This window comes from Protopterus annectens, chromosome 4.part1 (genome assembly GCF_019279795.1).
Source record: "Protopterus annectens isolate FY-2018-M chromosome 4.part1, PAN1.0, whole genome shotgun sequence".
Taxonomy (NCBI): domain Eukaryota; kingdom Metazoa; phylum Chordata; order Ceratodontiformes; family Protopteridae; genus Protopterus; species Protopterus annectens.
In genome coordinates this window covers 364,956,377-364,972,999 of record NC_056734.1, presented here as the reverse complement: position 1 = coordinate 364,972,999, position 16,623 = coordinate 364,956,377, and the positions used below count along the sequence as shown (strand labels likewise).

The 16,623-nt window shown below is 38.9% G+C and overlaps 1 protein-coding gene across 1 annotated transcript in view; it reads right to left on the bottom strand.

The window, feature by feature from the left end:
* CCDC39 (coiled-coil domain containing 39) overlaps positions 1–16,623 on the bottom strand; it is a 1,972,012-nt gene that overhangs the window by 583,750 nt on the left and 1,371,639 nt on the right. The window contains exon 14 of the mRNA XM_044070181.1: positions 9,326–9,449. Within this exon, the coding sequence (XP_043926116.1) occupies positions 9,326–9,449 (124 nt within the window). The remainder of the gene's footprint in view (positions 1–9,325; positions 9,450–16,623) is intronic.

Sequence of the window (16,623 nt, the reverse complement as noted above, 5' to 3'; positions counted from 1 at the left end):
CCACAATACTCATCCAAATGTTTATGGCAGTGCCTGGGGCCTCCTCTTTTCACTGAGCTAATGGACAAAGGCTCTTCTCCAGACCCAGCGACTCTGGTCCTATTCAGCACTGTGGTGTGCCTTTTAATGACTTAACAACTCATTTACATTTCCCTTATTTTTCTTAAAGTTAACCTCTGCTGTGCCAGTATTCTTTATTAAAACATATACATTTAAATCAGCTACAATAATACATGTACATTTCCCTTCATTTCATCAGGTTGCACCATTGATACATTTCAACACAAGCAAAGCTCACAAATACATTTTTAGCACAAGCATCTGTACAATCAGTTTGATATGCAAATAACATACAGTTTTAATACACTTGTAACAAAAGCATCTTGTATAAATCAGTTTGACATTCAAGGGACATATCCCTCTTTACAAAACTCCAGCTGGCTATGCTGGCACTTGGCCATATCATCACAAGTAGCACTAAGAGGCTACTGGCAAGGGAGGTTTCCACTGGCATGTATTTATATTCCACCTAAAACTGCTATACTGGAGCTTAAGAAAATTTTGGGAGAAATAATCAGCATTCAGCAGGGAATATTACTTAAAGGTGGGGACTGGAATTTGATTTACAGCAGTGAGGGTGTATCTGGGGTCCCAGAAGGGAAAATATAACAAAAGAGGGTAGATTTTTGAAGAATTTTATGAAAATATTTGGCAATGAAGATGTGAGTTCAGTAGTAGGAATTTGAAGTGAATTTACATATTTTCCCAAAGGTACAAAAAATGCACTAGGCTAGAAAGAAATTATATTTCACAGGAACAAGTGCATTTTATTGAAAGTTTTGATATGCATCCAATAACTATTTCAGATCACACACACCAATAATAACTAAAATAAAAATGCAGCATAATGAAATAAAAAATGAGACACAAGCACTTTCCCACATATCTGTTAAAAAGAGAGGAATTTAAATAATGGGTAGTAGAAATTATTCAGGAGTTATAAGGGAAGATAGAAATTTCTTCTGAAAATATAGCTATGGAGTGGGATAAAATTAAAGTGGAGTTTAACAATAGGGTGGTAATGAAAGAAAGAGAGATATGGCTAACAAGTAATATAAATTATTTAGAGGGAACGAAAAGGTTAAAATACTGCAGAATAGGGGGTATCTCACAGAACAAGAGGAGAAGCAATTGCAGAATGCTAAATAGAAAATAAGGGATTAGCTCGATAATATGCATGAGCTTAGAAAAACTGCTGTTAAGCGACTGTTTTTTGATAATAACTTCAGAGCACAAAAACTTTTAGCACAACAACTCAGGCAGCAGAAAGTACAAAGGGTTGTTACCAAGCTTAGGGAGCCTATAACAAGGAAGATAACCACAGATCTTGTAGAGGTACTAAAAGATTTTGGAAATTGTATGAAAATCTGTATAAAGCAGAGAAATATGGAAATTAAGAAAAGGTATAAATGGATAAGTTGATCCTTCCACTAGAACAATGTGGTTTGGGATTACCTAATTTGAAGGGGTATTTCAGAACTACACAGTTACAGCTCCTATATATAACACAAGCAGAGAGCTATAATTCAAAGTGGAAATAGATGATGACAAAACAGGTGGGAAGCTCAAGACACAAGGAGAGACTGGGATTTTAGATGCAGATCCTTAAAGAGAATAACAATAACCATACATATTATATTCATAAAGTAGCAGAAAGTATTCCAATAACTAAGCCAACACGGGAATGGAGAAAGGAGATTCTGCCGATGGGGATGACTGCAATTAGGGATACAGACAATAGGAGAGAGGGGGTGGAATTTACTGAAGAAATCTGGCAAAGGAACCAAGGTATTGGGAGCAAATTATTTGAGAGGGAAAGGTAATAGAATGGGAAGAGGCCAAGAATTTATTTGGACTGCAGGTGAGATATTGTCTTCCCTATCAAGGATTGATATCAGAGTAAAGGCAAAGAGAAAGAAATAGGGAGATCCTAAGCAAAAGACCAGCACTGGTAGAGTTTTTGGTAGAATCTAGAACAGCAGCTGCTCTTAAAAAATGGATAATTAGTTGAGCATATAAAATATTGCATAACTTTAAGAGTCAATCAGAGGGTTAGAAAGGACTGGGAAGAGAGATTGGATATGCAATTCATAAAGAAACAATGGGAGGGGGTGTATAATTCTCAAATATGCAACAAAATCTAGATGATTTAGGATCTTTGCTTGGAAGTGTTCACACAGGTATTTTATACCACAAGTAGATTCCAAAGAATTCTTCCTCAGGTAGACAGCAAATGTTGGAGGTGTGATAGGGACGAAACAGGTAACTGGGAACATATTTTTAGGAGTGTAATGAGTTGGCAGACTTTAAAAAGTATCTGCAGACTACTCTTTCAGAAATACTTGGTGAGCAAATTGGTATAACTAAGAAAATTATTTTTGAGCTATGATACAGAATTGGAATTGCCTAGACATAGCTTTGCTGAGTCTAATAATGGCGCCTGCCAAAAAGCAATTACTAGAAAATGGAAATCAAATTCTAAATTAGCTGTACTAGAAGTAGTGAATATAGTAACAGAGATAAAACAACTGGAATTGGGATATTTAAATAAGGGTAGGAGCAATTTACATAGAAAATGGGAACTGTGAGAATAATACATGCAGAATAATGTTTTGGAGGAGGTATGAGGCTTAAAAGAAAGCAGCATTTGAGTGAGCTACATAATGTTTGACTGTCAATGACTGACTAGATAAGTGATGTATAATGTTTGCAACTAAAATATGTCATTATGGTTTGTTTTCATTTATAGAAATGTATGATTGCCTATGTCATAAGTGATAATTTAATAAAGATGTTTCTTGTTGAAAAAACATTAAAAAGTAATACAAAACCGTAAACCATTTAAATGAATTGAAAAGTTAAAAAAACTAAACACACAAATATAAAAATGTGATATAAAGAAGGCAGTCACAAAAATAACATCATTGTCATATAAAGGTAGATAATCAAGTACTGAAGCATATTACCATTTATCTAATAACAGTTCATTACTATTCAAAAATGAGCATGCTGACTAGACAGCCCAACCAACATGCCTTTTGTAAATTGAGCATATACCAACAGGAAAAAAGTCTGACTGCTGAAATACCATTGAGTGGACAGACTTTTCTATTGGCTTATACTGGAGGGCACACCAAAATATAGTGTGTCCGTAAAATCTGTTAAACAGTGTGGCACTGTGCAGAAATAAGCTAAGAGCAGCTAGTTTGTGCATCAGATAGCAATACCTATCCTAGCATTATAGAACACCCTGCCCTTAACCCCAGAAACTACTCTATGAGACCCCTGTTAGAACTCAGTCCTTAATCCTAAACAGCCAACCCTATTACACGGCCAGACAAAATGGATATACAATTTCCAAATGTCACTGTAGCCAGCTTGGTAGATTTGGTCATCCTATGACAATTCTCATGATCTCAGACAACTTTTTAGTCATTAAGGAAAATAACACAATATGCGAGACATGTAAATACACAACTTCCCTGTAAGCAAAAATCTCACATACAAACAAGGTTGTCAGGAATACTCACACTACATCCCTCACACATACTGTTGATGACACACACAGAATGTCTTATCATAAGGCGCTTCAAAGAAACCTTCCCAAATCTCAAAGCCATCTAATGGAAGCACTATTCTTCAGCAATCATTAAAGCACGCGCCAAAAACAACACCAAACGTCACACATAAGATTACAACTAATGGTTCCCCAAATGCAAAGCCCATAAGGGAAGCATACACTTTACCTAATACTCTTGTCATTGGGGACTCCATTGTGTGACACACAGATGCCCCACTCACCAGGTTGGACAAGGAGACGATAATGGTTAACTGCCTGTCTGGAGCCATGATCTGCAATATCATGCACACACTCAATTTACTGCACCACAGGTACCAATGTGTTTCTATCATAGTCCATGTGGGTGCAAATGACCTGAGACATAACTCATTGGACTACATGAAAAAAGACATAATGGATCAATTGAACTGTGTATCACAGAGAGATGTGAGGTTGCAATGAGCAGCATTCTACCTTCACCAAGAATGATGCCACAGTATAAACATAATATGACTGAATTTAATAATCGACTTAGCTTCTGATGTCACTCCAGGGGGGACCAGTATCTGTCAGCATGGGAGAACATGGTCAAAATACCACAATGCTTTGCCAAAGATGGATTGTAACTGTCCACCCAAGCTTTTGGATATTGGCTAAAACTTTATCCACCCTTTAGAGTCTTTTTTAGGCTATGCCAAAAAGATAAAGCTACCAACACAATGAAAAAGTGTACAAGCAACCTTAACATGTTACTGCTCAATGCTTGGAGCCTAAACAAAAAACTCCACACCCTTCACGCCCTCCTCACTCTGGAGAATGTAGACATATATGCGGTGACCGAGACTTGGTTTAAAGCCATAGAAAGTACTCCGGAACTGCAAGGCTACAGTGCCTTCCACACATTTAGACCAACAACATCACAGACTAGGGCAAAAGGTGGAGGTGCTTCGGTCTATGTTGGCAACAAACATACTTCCATGTTGGTTAAACAGGATGACACCATGGAGCTCATCCACATGCAAGTCACCATAGGTAAGGTCCCTTACAATATCATGGCTAGCTACAGGTCACCATCTATACCCGCAGAGTCTCATGACTCTTACCTAAACCTACTACAGGCACTCACTATCCAACTAAATACCCTATTCATGGGTGACTTTAACTACCCCTCTACACACTGGGAAATATACACTGCCGCAAACTCAGTGGTACAACACCTCCTGGACATTATTAACACAAACACCCTGCAACAGATAGTGCATGCTCCAATCAGATCATCAAATATAATGGATCTGGAACTCACCAACATGGGATAGCGTTGCACCCCCCCCCCCCCCCCCCAAGTCATGTCCTCACTAGTAAGGCTGGATTACAAAGCTGTCTTATTTGAAGTAAAAATCAGCCCAGAAAATTCAGCTAAACCAGTAACGGTTAGGAAATATTCAAAGGTAAACTACATGCCATTAAGTGACAGTTTGTCATATTTCAAAGCTCCCCCTAATCCTGAGACTACAGTTGCCTATGCAGAATCATTCTCAGAATCAAACAAGTGAATGGCTGCATACAGGCTACTGTACCTACCAGAAAAAACCCAAAACAAACACTAAAAACAAGCCCCACTGGCAGAATACTCACCTAAACATGGTATATAATAAAAGAAGAAAAATCATGGCCAAAATCAGGAAAAGCAACTCCCTTAAAGACAAGTATTCTCTTATACAACTAAACAAGAAACTAAGAAGACTAATTAAGTCCAACAAGGCCAAATAAGAGGTCAGGATAGCTTTGCAGGCTAAGGACAACCAAAAGGTCCTCTTCAGCTATGCATGGAATCGTACAGGTAACACAAAACAGTGAGCTGAACTGGTGGTGAATTTTACCATCCACACTGATCAGGGTGACAAAGCAAATTTACTGGTTTATAAATTCAGCTGAAACTTTACCTCTCCCAATCCCCCTACTCCAGCTCCACCACATGAAAACCCTTCCAACAAACTTCGTCCAGCTATCAGCAGGGGCAAGGTGCTGGGCAGCACTCACTAAAGCCAAGAACACCATCTCCATGGGTCTTGACACCATCTCTAGTTGCCACCTGAATGGTCTAAAACATGACCTATTAGGACCACTTGAGGCACTCATCTACAGCCTTGAAACAGGATATATTGACTGCAATAGTCTTTTCCCTCCACACCGGTGAACCATCAACTGATCCAGGGAACTACAGACCTATCAGTCTAACAAGCCTAATACACAAAACCATGGAACAAATGAAAATGATAAATAAGGACATTGACAACCTACAGACACTTTATCCATCTAAATTTTGTTTTGTTTAGGGAAGGTCATGCCTACTTAACATGGTAGACTTCTTTGAGAAGGTCACCAAGGCAATGGACGAGGGTAAAACAGTGCTTACCAAGTATCTTGCCCTGGTTAAGGCATTTGATACAATACTCCACTCAGGCATTGTTGACAAGCTTTCTGAGCTAGGTGTGTACATTTACATAACTCACTGGATTGCTGGCTGGCTCACAGACAAGACCAAAGAAGGATCGGTAATATCACCTCCAAGGATCCATGCTGGGCTCATTTCTACTTGGCATCTACTTCTTGGAATGGCCTCTGGCTCACCAAGTTCACAGACGATTGTAAATTGGGAGATATTATAGATTCCCCTCATTACATAAACATCTTGCAAGTGGGTTTAACACAGACAAATGACTAACACGAAAGACATGATCTAAAACTCAATGCTAAAAATGCATTATAATGCCCTTTGGGAAACTGTCAAAATAAGTTAATTACTCCATCAATAAAATACCCCTAGGTGTCAACCCGGTAGTAAGGGATCTGGGAACATATATAAACAGCAATCTGGCCTCTGACCAACATGTAATAGGTTCATAGGTGTGTATTAGGCAAACAGCCCTGGAGCCTATATAAGCTTAGCCCAAGATAAACGGCCCTTGCAGGTCTTGAACCCAGAACCCTGCACACCATAGTCAAAGCAATTTACCAGTAAGCCACCTCAGCTGTAACTAAGATAATAAGAAAATACTCTACGTCGTCCAGCTTATAGATAAAGGTATGGCATCCAGGTCCAAGAAAGTTATAATACTATTCGACTTGGCCCTTATCAGACCTATCATTGAATACAATGCCCCCTTTGGCATGTATCTAACCAGACACTTGCAACAGTTGGAACACCCACAAAGGCTTCTCACCAGCAGAATTCAGGACATGAATACTCTGTCCTACATTGATCACCTAAAGGCTATGTCGCTGTATTCAGTCTCCTACAGACTGATGACAGGGGATCTTTGCCTGACTTACAGGGCTTTCTCAGACCCAGCCCTGATTGATCTGTTGCACATGTGCAAAACAAACAGCACCAGAAACACTAGCTCCAGGGATCTGAACTTTGCTTGTGATATAAACAGAACATGCTGGAGAGACGGTTACACTTTATAATCTCGAATTACTGAAATCCCGAATTTCAGTAACCTGAGGCCATGAAGGCGAAAACCATAATGTCAAAGGTGCATAAGAGCGAATTTGAATATCTCGAATATGCGCTTATGCATTTCCGGTACATCGCGTGTAGTGTTATGGTGCCTGAGATTGCAGGTGAGTGAGTGTTTGTGTATGTTTTTGTACACTGTATGTGTGGGTAAGGGTAGGGAGGTGTGAGTGTTGGATTTGTTGGTGTTTGTGTGCGAGCGAGTGGAGGATAGCGTGGTGTGAGGTTTTTTATGTTATGTACATCCTCGGAGTTGGTATATATAAGTAGGGGGGTTGTGGGGGGCGCAGGGGGGGGCTTGCCCCCCTGCTTATATGTAGTGTAGTGTTGTGTGGTTTGTGTGCTGTGGGTGGAATGGTGTGTGTGTTATGTGGTGTATGGTGTATGTATGTGTGTGATTCGGGATTGTGGATTTAGGTATTGTGAATGGTTCGACTTTATAGTCTTGGGTTACTGAAATTCGGCATTTCAGTAATTTGAGATTATGAAGTGAAACCGGAAAGACATATATGTGTCCCACATAATCCTCACACTATGGAAGAGGCTCCCCATCCATGTAAAACAGAGTTCATCCCTAATCCTGTTCAAACAAAACCTTGACAATTGGATGGCAAAGTGTAAATTTACCCCTGGTATGGCCCCCATGTCCCTTATGGATAGAGGCAGTTAAAAAAGTATTATCCTAACTAGCACCTCCCCTTACAAATACTTAGCTACCTGCCCATTAACAACAGCCCCCCCATATGATACTTGGGACCCAAATGGTTTGCAGTATGCTGCTGGCATTGTAAGGGACCTAGTGGTTGTTATCCTAGTAACAATCTATGAAACTATATAATAAAAATCAGGTATGTTCTGCAAAACTAAAACAGAAACATACCTGATTTTCCACATAATTTTTGTGCTGTCCCTGTAAGTGTCTATTTTTCTACAATTAAAAAAAAAAAAAATAACAAACAATGGAGATTCTGTTTTCTCCATCGCTTATCCTGCACTGATGTACTGTGCAAGTGTGGGAAAGTAAGTCTCATAAGCATGTATAGTACAGCAATATAGCGAAGACAATGCAGTAGAAGACTGAAGTGCCCTTGTATAATCGCATTATTTAAGAAAAATAAGCTATTTCTTTCGTAAATAATGTTATTGTATAAAAGTAATAGTCCATTCCTATTTGTGGGTATATCAGGATTTACCCATGGTTGGTTTTGTTTAATCACTCGGGCTTTGCCCTCATGATAAAGCCACACCAACCATGGGTAAATCCTGATATACCAACACACAGTCGTGGATTATTGCTTTAATAACTGAATTCTGCACAGTATATCCTACATATATAAAATTCAATACTAAAGCCCCAAGACCACAATGAAACTTTGGTTGGGACAGGTTTTCTCGTATGTTTTTTTTAAACCGCTAAGGATTTTTTTCCAGTGCTAGACACTATGACGCCATTTTGCATTTCCTACTGTGTGTGTCCCATTACCACTGATTTAGAAATGTGATGCACTGAAACCAAACTTTTTCTGAGTATCTCTTGAGACAGTTGTCCAGAAAGTTTTTAAAATAGCAACCTGTTTGAATTTATCCAAGTTCTCAGTGTTTTGTGATACTTTTCAGGAAACAAAAGGCCAATGTTTTTGTAAAGGGAAAATTCAGATACCACAGTCACTAACTGGTGGAAGAGATGTTAGCTACATAAAAGTATATTAAAACTTAATTGTTCATGCATAAAGATGATCTCAGAACATACTCTAGAAGACTACAGGTGACCATAAAAAAATCAAACAATGTAATTTAAAGTAACATTCTGACAACTACTTTAATAGCTACTCAAAGAAAGTGTGGTTTCAAATCACTACACTTCCAAATCAGTAGTAAAAGGACACTCAGGGAAAAGTTAAAGCAACATGAAATACTGTTAGGTACTGCAGGAAAACAGCCTTGGCTGGAAAAGTAAGTCATGTCATATACTTTGTAGGGGGTGGAACAAGTTATAAAATAATATCAGTGTATGAATAAAGACATATTTTTCAATGCAAAGGCAATAAACATAAATATCTAATTTTTTTAACAGGCTGTGGCTTTGGTGCCATGGATATTTCTTTAATTTCTTTCAACAACAGTAAAATTAACAATTAATAACACATTTGCGACATTAATGAGAATTAGTTAAAAACACAGAATACCTTAATCACATAATATGCCTGCGACTTCTCTTCTTCTCCTTCAGGTGGTGCCATGGCAACCATAAGGATCTCAAACCTCTTCCTCAGTTTATCAATTTTGGACACTCTCTCATGCAATTCTCCACTGATTTGAAGAGATAAAAAGTATGAACAATTTAAGAAAACTTGTTTCAAAAATTTTAAGTTAAACATCTTAATATTTGAACCACGAAATTTAATATTTGAAACCAGCATTAGACACGCCTTGGATTTCCACAGAAAAAAACACAGATACAGGCTATTGTGGCAATATGCATGCAGTGGAGTACAGAAAACAACATATCCACGTCATCAATAACAGCCAGGTTTATGTTAGAGTGAAGAAAAGTAACAACTCATTGCATTTGTGTAGTGAGAACTCTTTCTGTTGTATATTCCCCATACATATTCCCCAAAGTCTACATTTTGTGCATTTGACATACATATCAACTATTTTAAAAGTTCTGTAGTTACATGGACTTTCTAGACATATTCTGAAACTTCCATACCCAAAGTCAAAATAACCAAACAAAGCAGGGTAGAGGAATGGGAAAGTTATCATCCAAAAATTACAAAACTAAATAAAATGTCTTGAAAAGGAATCCAGCACGTAGCAATAGGCTTAGCATCTAGATTCAGTACAAAAATAGATGTGTAGTCACCACAATAGCAGATGTCTGAGGAGGATTTCTATAGTAGGTAATGGTTAGAATGTTTTCTTCTGGTTATTTACTGGTTGACTGACTGATTGTCATTTGCCAGTTTTTTTATTTTATCAACAGAACTTTCTGTAGCTCCTGTGTCTGGGGTGCATTTCATGATGTCACTTGCCAGATTACCAAGGTGAATCCAGCCCCGGTGCTTCCCAGTGCGCCCTTCATGCACTGAATAAGCACGACTTGAAAGGTAGAGAAACAAAACACAAGAACATAAAATTATTTGCTTGCTTAACATGCATTAAAAATCCAAGTACATAAGATACATGGAAAGGCCATCTAGATGTAGTGAGATAGCAAAAGGATGATAAGCATGCACTATAGAAGGTCTCCTTTCACAAACGACCTAATATGGGAGTATAGCACAACTGCACTATAACTGAACAAATTTGAATAGCAGAATTAGTGTTGCAGTAGGTCCTACTATGAATGATATTAGCTACTAGTAGATGTCAGTCTCTTGATCTATCTTTTTTGGCACCCCAAAGGGCATGTGATTGCAAACCATGACTATTCAGGAAGAGCCTAGTTAGAAAATAATTTGCACTATGCACACTACTTTTGCATTTTTCTGGTACCTAGGAAGTAGTGAAAAGAGCTAGCTTAACAACAAATATTTTGGAGAAGACTAAAGATATTCTGAAATCTAAAACCAACCTATATAAAAGCACACAGAATGCAAAAAAAACTTTAGGCCAACTCTGCAAAGCATATGATTTTGGCCTGATTACTCCGCACGCAGCATTCCAACTACTGCAGAAGCTAGCTACGGAGGGATGGGAATGAGAGGTTGACACTGGGTTACACACCAGCGTGGAAGGTGCTGGTAGAGTCCAGCCACAAGAGCTAAACCTAGGGGAAGGCTATGACTGTAGCACTTGCTTTATGGGATATGAAGAATATGAGCTTGCCAAGGATGCAGATGCACCCTAGCCAGAATCACAGTTGTGCGGAAGCACTCATGTCCTGGGTCCAGTGGAGCAGGTATTGCCAAACAAGTTATGGCCAAAAAGGTGGAATGTTAGGAACATAGAAAAAAAAAATCTCTTGATCCTAACTGGATGATGGTCATGATCGCTGGCTTTCACTTCCCTCTCTTAGAATGCTAGGGGTCAGAAGAAATTAATGATGAGGTGGGTAACAAGACATGCAGGCTCGATGGCCATGGCAAGGATAAAAGGAGGAAAAATATTATTAAAAAGTTTAACATTTTACTGAACTACTACAGTATAACTCAAATTCAAAAGAAGACAAAAAGAAACATGACAATTTGCCATAGGTTAATTATTCTGTAGTATAAGAAAACACATTAAAAACATAAAGCTTGCAAATGGTACATGAGGTATACCCCCAAAACAGTAAATGTGTGAATAATAAGATCAATGCTGAAAAAACATCCCACGAAAGTGGCTTGTAATTAATCTGAAGCTGAATGTCAACTTGTAATTAAGCTGAAGCTGAATGGCAATCTTTAACCAGATCTTTTTAGCAGTTTTATGCTCCATTTGGCACAAGCCCAGCTGCAAAGGATATCCAACGGCATGATTTTCTCAGTTATTTTTTGGTAGCCAAGAGAAGGCGGACAGAGACTGCTCTAATAAATGCTCTTGTGATAGTATAAAGCAGTCACAGGAACTGCAATAGTAATATGTATGTATATTTATAGGTACCTATTCATACACACGGGTATGCAGAAACATGTATGGGTTCATAACACATTACCCAATTATCTTGAAAAACGTCAAAGAAAACATCTAATATGACAAAGTATGTATATTAGGTAAATTGACCTATGTACTGTTAACATGCTGGTTATGGAAAATGTGCATGAAATGTGCTGTCAAAATGTATGACATGTGGGAACATAAAGCAATTAGCTAAATCACTAGTTCTTAATAGAGAATATACTATCGTATAAAAGTGTGTAGCCTGCTGTAATAAATTCAGGGGGTTAGTGCCTCACTGAAGGATAATCTGAAAGGAAATCTGGAAGGACAGACCGAGACACAGTTCAGCTGGGGCTAACCTGTGAAGTGTAACCTATGGATTATACCTTGTGGAAGTTCTTGGAGAGGCCAGTAGCTGCAGACATTACTTCAGCCTGGCAGAAGCTTGTAGTCTGGAACTTTCTTTTTGGTTATATGGAAGCCTGTACCCAAGAAGGGCTGTGTGGACTGGATACCATTATGAAGCTACTGTTTGTTTTATTTCTGAAACTGGAAAGCCAAGTGGGCTAATATTTTAATCTGTGGAATTTGAATAAATCTGTATTTTTACACATTCTGAATCCAATGTCTTCTTCGGCTAACAGTGGTGGTGTGTACACCAGCAACTGGCCAAAGACTGGCCAAACTGTACTGTGACTGTTGTGTTCCTAGTCTGGTTAACTGGTGTTCAGAATCACAGACAATCATAGAGTTGCAGGTGGGGACTGTTCAAAAGCTGATATAACTACAATAACAGCTGTGCTACTATAGCTCTGAACCCTAAGGCTGTGCCACCTATGAAGAAATTAACCAATGAAGATGACCTGGAATCTTATTTACTGATGTTTGAGATACAGGCAACCACAGGCACCTGCATCTGAATACACGGGGCAAAAATCCTGTCATCTCAGCTGGAAGGGGGGCACTGAAACATACATGAACTTAGATAAGACTGATTACAAGAACAATGCTAAATTTATGAAAGAACTTTTAAGTCAGCCAGGGATGGTATAATTCCCTGGGTACAAGCAATAACATTACATAACTGGACTTTTAATATAGATAAACTAAGTGCATAGATACATGATTTAAAGCATGCCTTAGAACTTTAGCTTGAATGTGACAGGAAGATTAAAGTGAATATGTTGAAGCCAAACTGTAATGGGTCTATTGTTTGGAGGTCCCCTGTGTCCTGAATAATCAATTCTATGATATGTCTTTCCATGAATTTGCATATGAGGACGGTCAGAATTATGGGTCTGTGGAAGGTCCTCGCTTATGCAGAAGAAGAATGACTCTAGCTGCCTTCCATTCACTTGATACAAAACCTGAATGGAGACTGAGACTGAGCAGCATAGTTAGGGATGTGGCTATATTGTGCTTCATACTATTTAAGATACATCCAGGGATATTGTCAGGCCCAACAATGCAGTATTTTTAGCTTCTGATAGCATTTTTAGGACGAGCAAAACAGAATCTCCATTGTTGTTTATTTTTTAACTGTTGAAAAACAGACATTTACAGGGACTTGGTCTTGTATGATAGCTGGAGGCGAGTCAGTTTCAGGTATATATATTGAGGGACAGAAGAACAGATGAAAGATAGGGATAAAGTTAGAGCTAAATTTATTGGCTAGTAGGTTCACAATATCTTCAGCATCAATGTAGGTAACATCGGTCAGAATCAGCTTAGTGCATTGCTGCGTTATGCTTTTGAGATTACAAACGTAACTAAAAATGCCTTGTGATTGGCTTGAGTAGCTAATTTATTCTCAAACCTGGCTTTGGTGTATTTAATTAAGCTCTTGAGTTGTTTATTTCAGTGATAAGGGCTCTAAGAAATCATCAAATCTATCAAAAGCATTTGCATCCTTTTCAGAAGGAGCGGGATTTCCATTAACCAAATGTTTACCAGTAGCTGGGTTTACTAAAGCAATAGCTGCTGGGTCAGATCTGAGTGTATAAAAACATAAAAGACTGAAGAACTTTATACAACTCATCTGCTTTCTAGGGGCAGCAAGCTGGCTGTCAGGCAAGTTACAGACTGTGACAAAAACATCCACCACAGCTGAAAAAACAAGAGGAATTGAAATAGAGTCTGGAAAGTACATTTGTGTAAGCTGCACTTAAATGTAACAGTAGTTCAAATTCCTCACCACTGCAGTAGCCTTTAGGTTATACGGGTTGTGTCTTATCCAAGATACAGCAACCCGGACAGCTTCCAAAAGCTCTGTTTCCTTTCCATACTGCTACTTTATTTATTTATTTATTTATATTTATTTCAGTTTGATTACCGGGGAAGTCCACTGGGCCATGAAGTGCCCATTTTCAGTGGAGGCCCGGGGAGAAAATCTCCATAAACAATACAATACAATAAGGGTTACAGAGTGTTGAAGGAAAATACAAGAGTAAAATTCATACAATTAGGAATTTCAAAGCGATACAATACCATAAGGGTTACATAGTGTTAAAGGTAAAATACAAGTGTAAGATTCATACAGTCAGGAAATGCAAATGCATACATGTACATCATAAGACACAGTTTTTTTTTTTTTTCCATGGCAACATGGCAATACTGATATTTACATACTTGGAGTCAAGTGACAAATTTGCTTGATCTTTGACAGTCAGCAAGTCTAATTTGGGAGAATAGAAATAAAAGCTTGATGGAAGAGTGGAGCAGGGAGTATAGAGAGCTCAGTGGGGAAAATTCCCTAGATATTATGTAGGGTGAAAGCAGGAACATTTCCGTTTGGATGACAGGTATTGGAACAGTTGGGTCTTAAAGGATTCTGGGTTAGGTATTGTCCTAAGTGAGGGAGGGAGAGAGTTCCATTTCTTACCTAGAGAGAAGGAGAGTAGAAGCTGGCCAGCGGGATGTTTGGGTTTGTGGATGGAGATTAGGTTTTGGTGTTCAGATCTAAGAGATCGATTTGGGATGTATGGTGGAAGGATGTTAGTTAAGGCTGGGCATTTAACTGGGTAGAATATTAGTTTGTGAGCGGTGGTTAGTTGGAGATAGTCTAGGTGGTTGGGGAGCTCTGGCCAGTTCAGGGATTGTAGGGTAAGGCAGTGGTGAGTTGAGGTTTTGGATTTAGTGGCAAATCTGGAGATCTTGTTATAACAAATTTCAAGTTTTGAGGTGTTGGAAGCAGACAGATTGGATAGAAGGGGGGCTCCATAAAGTAGAGAGGGTAGCAGGTAGGTAATTGCCAAGGTATGCCTAGAGGAGTTGGAGAGAAAGCGGTTATTCCTGTAGAGCATACCTAACTTTTGGTGGGTTTTCTTTACGTTTTGTTGTATATGGATATCGAATTTAAGTTGTTCATCTATGGTAATGCCAAGAAGTTTTGCAGAAGGGACCACTTCTATAGCAGTGTTGGTTTGGCTTAGGACTTTGAAAGCATTTTTGTCAAAGGAGAAAGCCCTGGAGGTAGGGAAAAGTAGAATTTTAGATTTATTCAAGTTGAGAGAGAGATGATTTTGGTGCATCCAGTTCTCTGTAGTGGAAAAAGCTATTTGTGTTTTAGTCAGATGTTCAGGAAGGTTAGCGGTGGCACAGACTAAGGTAGAGTCGTCAGCGTATTGGATAACTGTGGTATCAGGAATGACAGTGTCAAGGTTATTAATAAAGATGTTGAAGAGCATGGGTCCAAGGATGGACCCCTGGGGAATGCCGGTAGGTGTTGGCAAGAAGGAGGAGGTAGAGTTCTTCCATCTCACAGCTTGAGTTCTGTCTGAAAGGTAACTGGAGAACCAGGATAGAGTAGAAGGGGAAAGATTAAGATTGGTGAGATGAAAGAGAAGGTGTGTGTGGGAGATAGCGTCAAAAGCTTTAGAAAGATCTAGCAGTACTGCGGATACTAGAAGTCCAGAATCTCACGCTCGATTGACTGTTTCTAGAAAGGATAGTAAGGCAGTTATGGTGCTATGGCCGGGGCGGAAGCCGTGTTGGGTGGGTGTTAGTAGGTGATTTTGAGTTAAGAAAGGCAAAAGTTGGTGGTGGACACATTTTTCTAGAATTTTAGATATTGGAGAGAGTAGGGCAATGGGGCGGAAGTTGGAAACAGCGGTGTTTTTGCCTTCTTTGTGAAGAGGTAGAATGAAGGCTGAACGCCAAAGTTTGGGTACATACGATTCTTTTAAGGATCTGTTAATTAGAATACAGATGGGGAGGGCAATACCTTCAGCGGCACATTTGAGGAAGGAGGAGGGGATGTTGTCAGGGGCATTAGAACATGGCTTTAGTTTGGATAAGTGCCTTTTTATAAAAATGGTTGAAACTGGTTTGAGCTGGAAATTAAAAGGACAGTTATTATGGTTGTTGGGTGTTAAGGCAAGAGAGAGTTGGGTGTATTATTGCTTGGGAAAGTTTTGGTTAGCTTAGCTATGGTTTCAGTAAAGAACGAGTTGAAGTGAGAGCTCAGCTCCATGTCAGTTAAACAAGGGTCAGAGCAAGGATTATTCCTGGACCCTGGATGGAGAAGGGAATTAACAGAATTCCAGAATTGTTTTGGGTTCTTATTATTGTTGGACTGAAGTTTATTGTAGTAGTTTTTTTTTGTCCAAGGTGATTAGTTTTTTTACTTGGTTGCGGAGTTGGGTGTATTGGAGCAAGGTGGAAGACAATTTATTTTTCTGATAAAACTTCCAGGATTTGTCCCTGTGATGCATGATTTGTTTTGTTTCTTTGGTCAGCCAAGGAGCAGAATTGGCTTTGATGCGGTTGTTTCTTAGTGAGGCTAGGGAGTTAAGAGTATTTAGGAAGACAGAGTTAAAATGTTCTACAGCATTGTCAAGGGGAAGAGTGTTTAGGATTTGCCAGTTAATTTGTTTAAAAATGTTTGAGAAAATTGTGG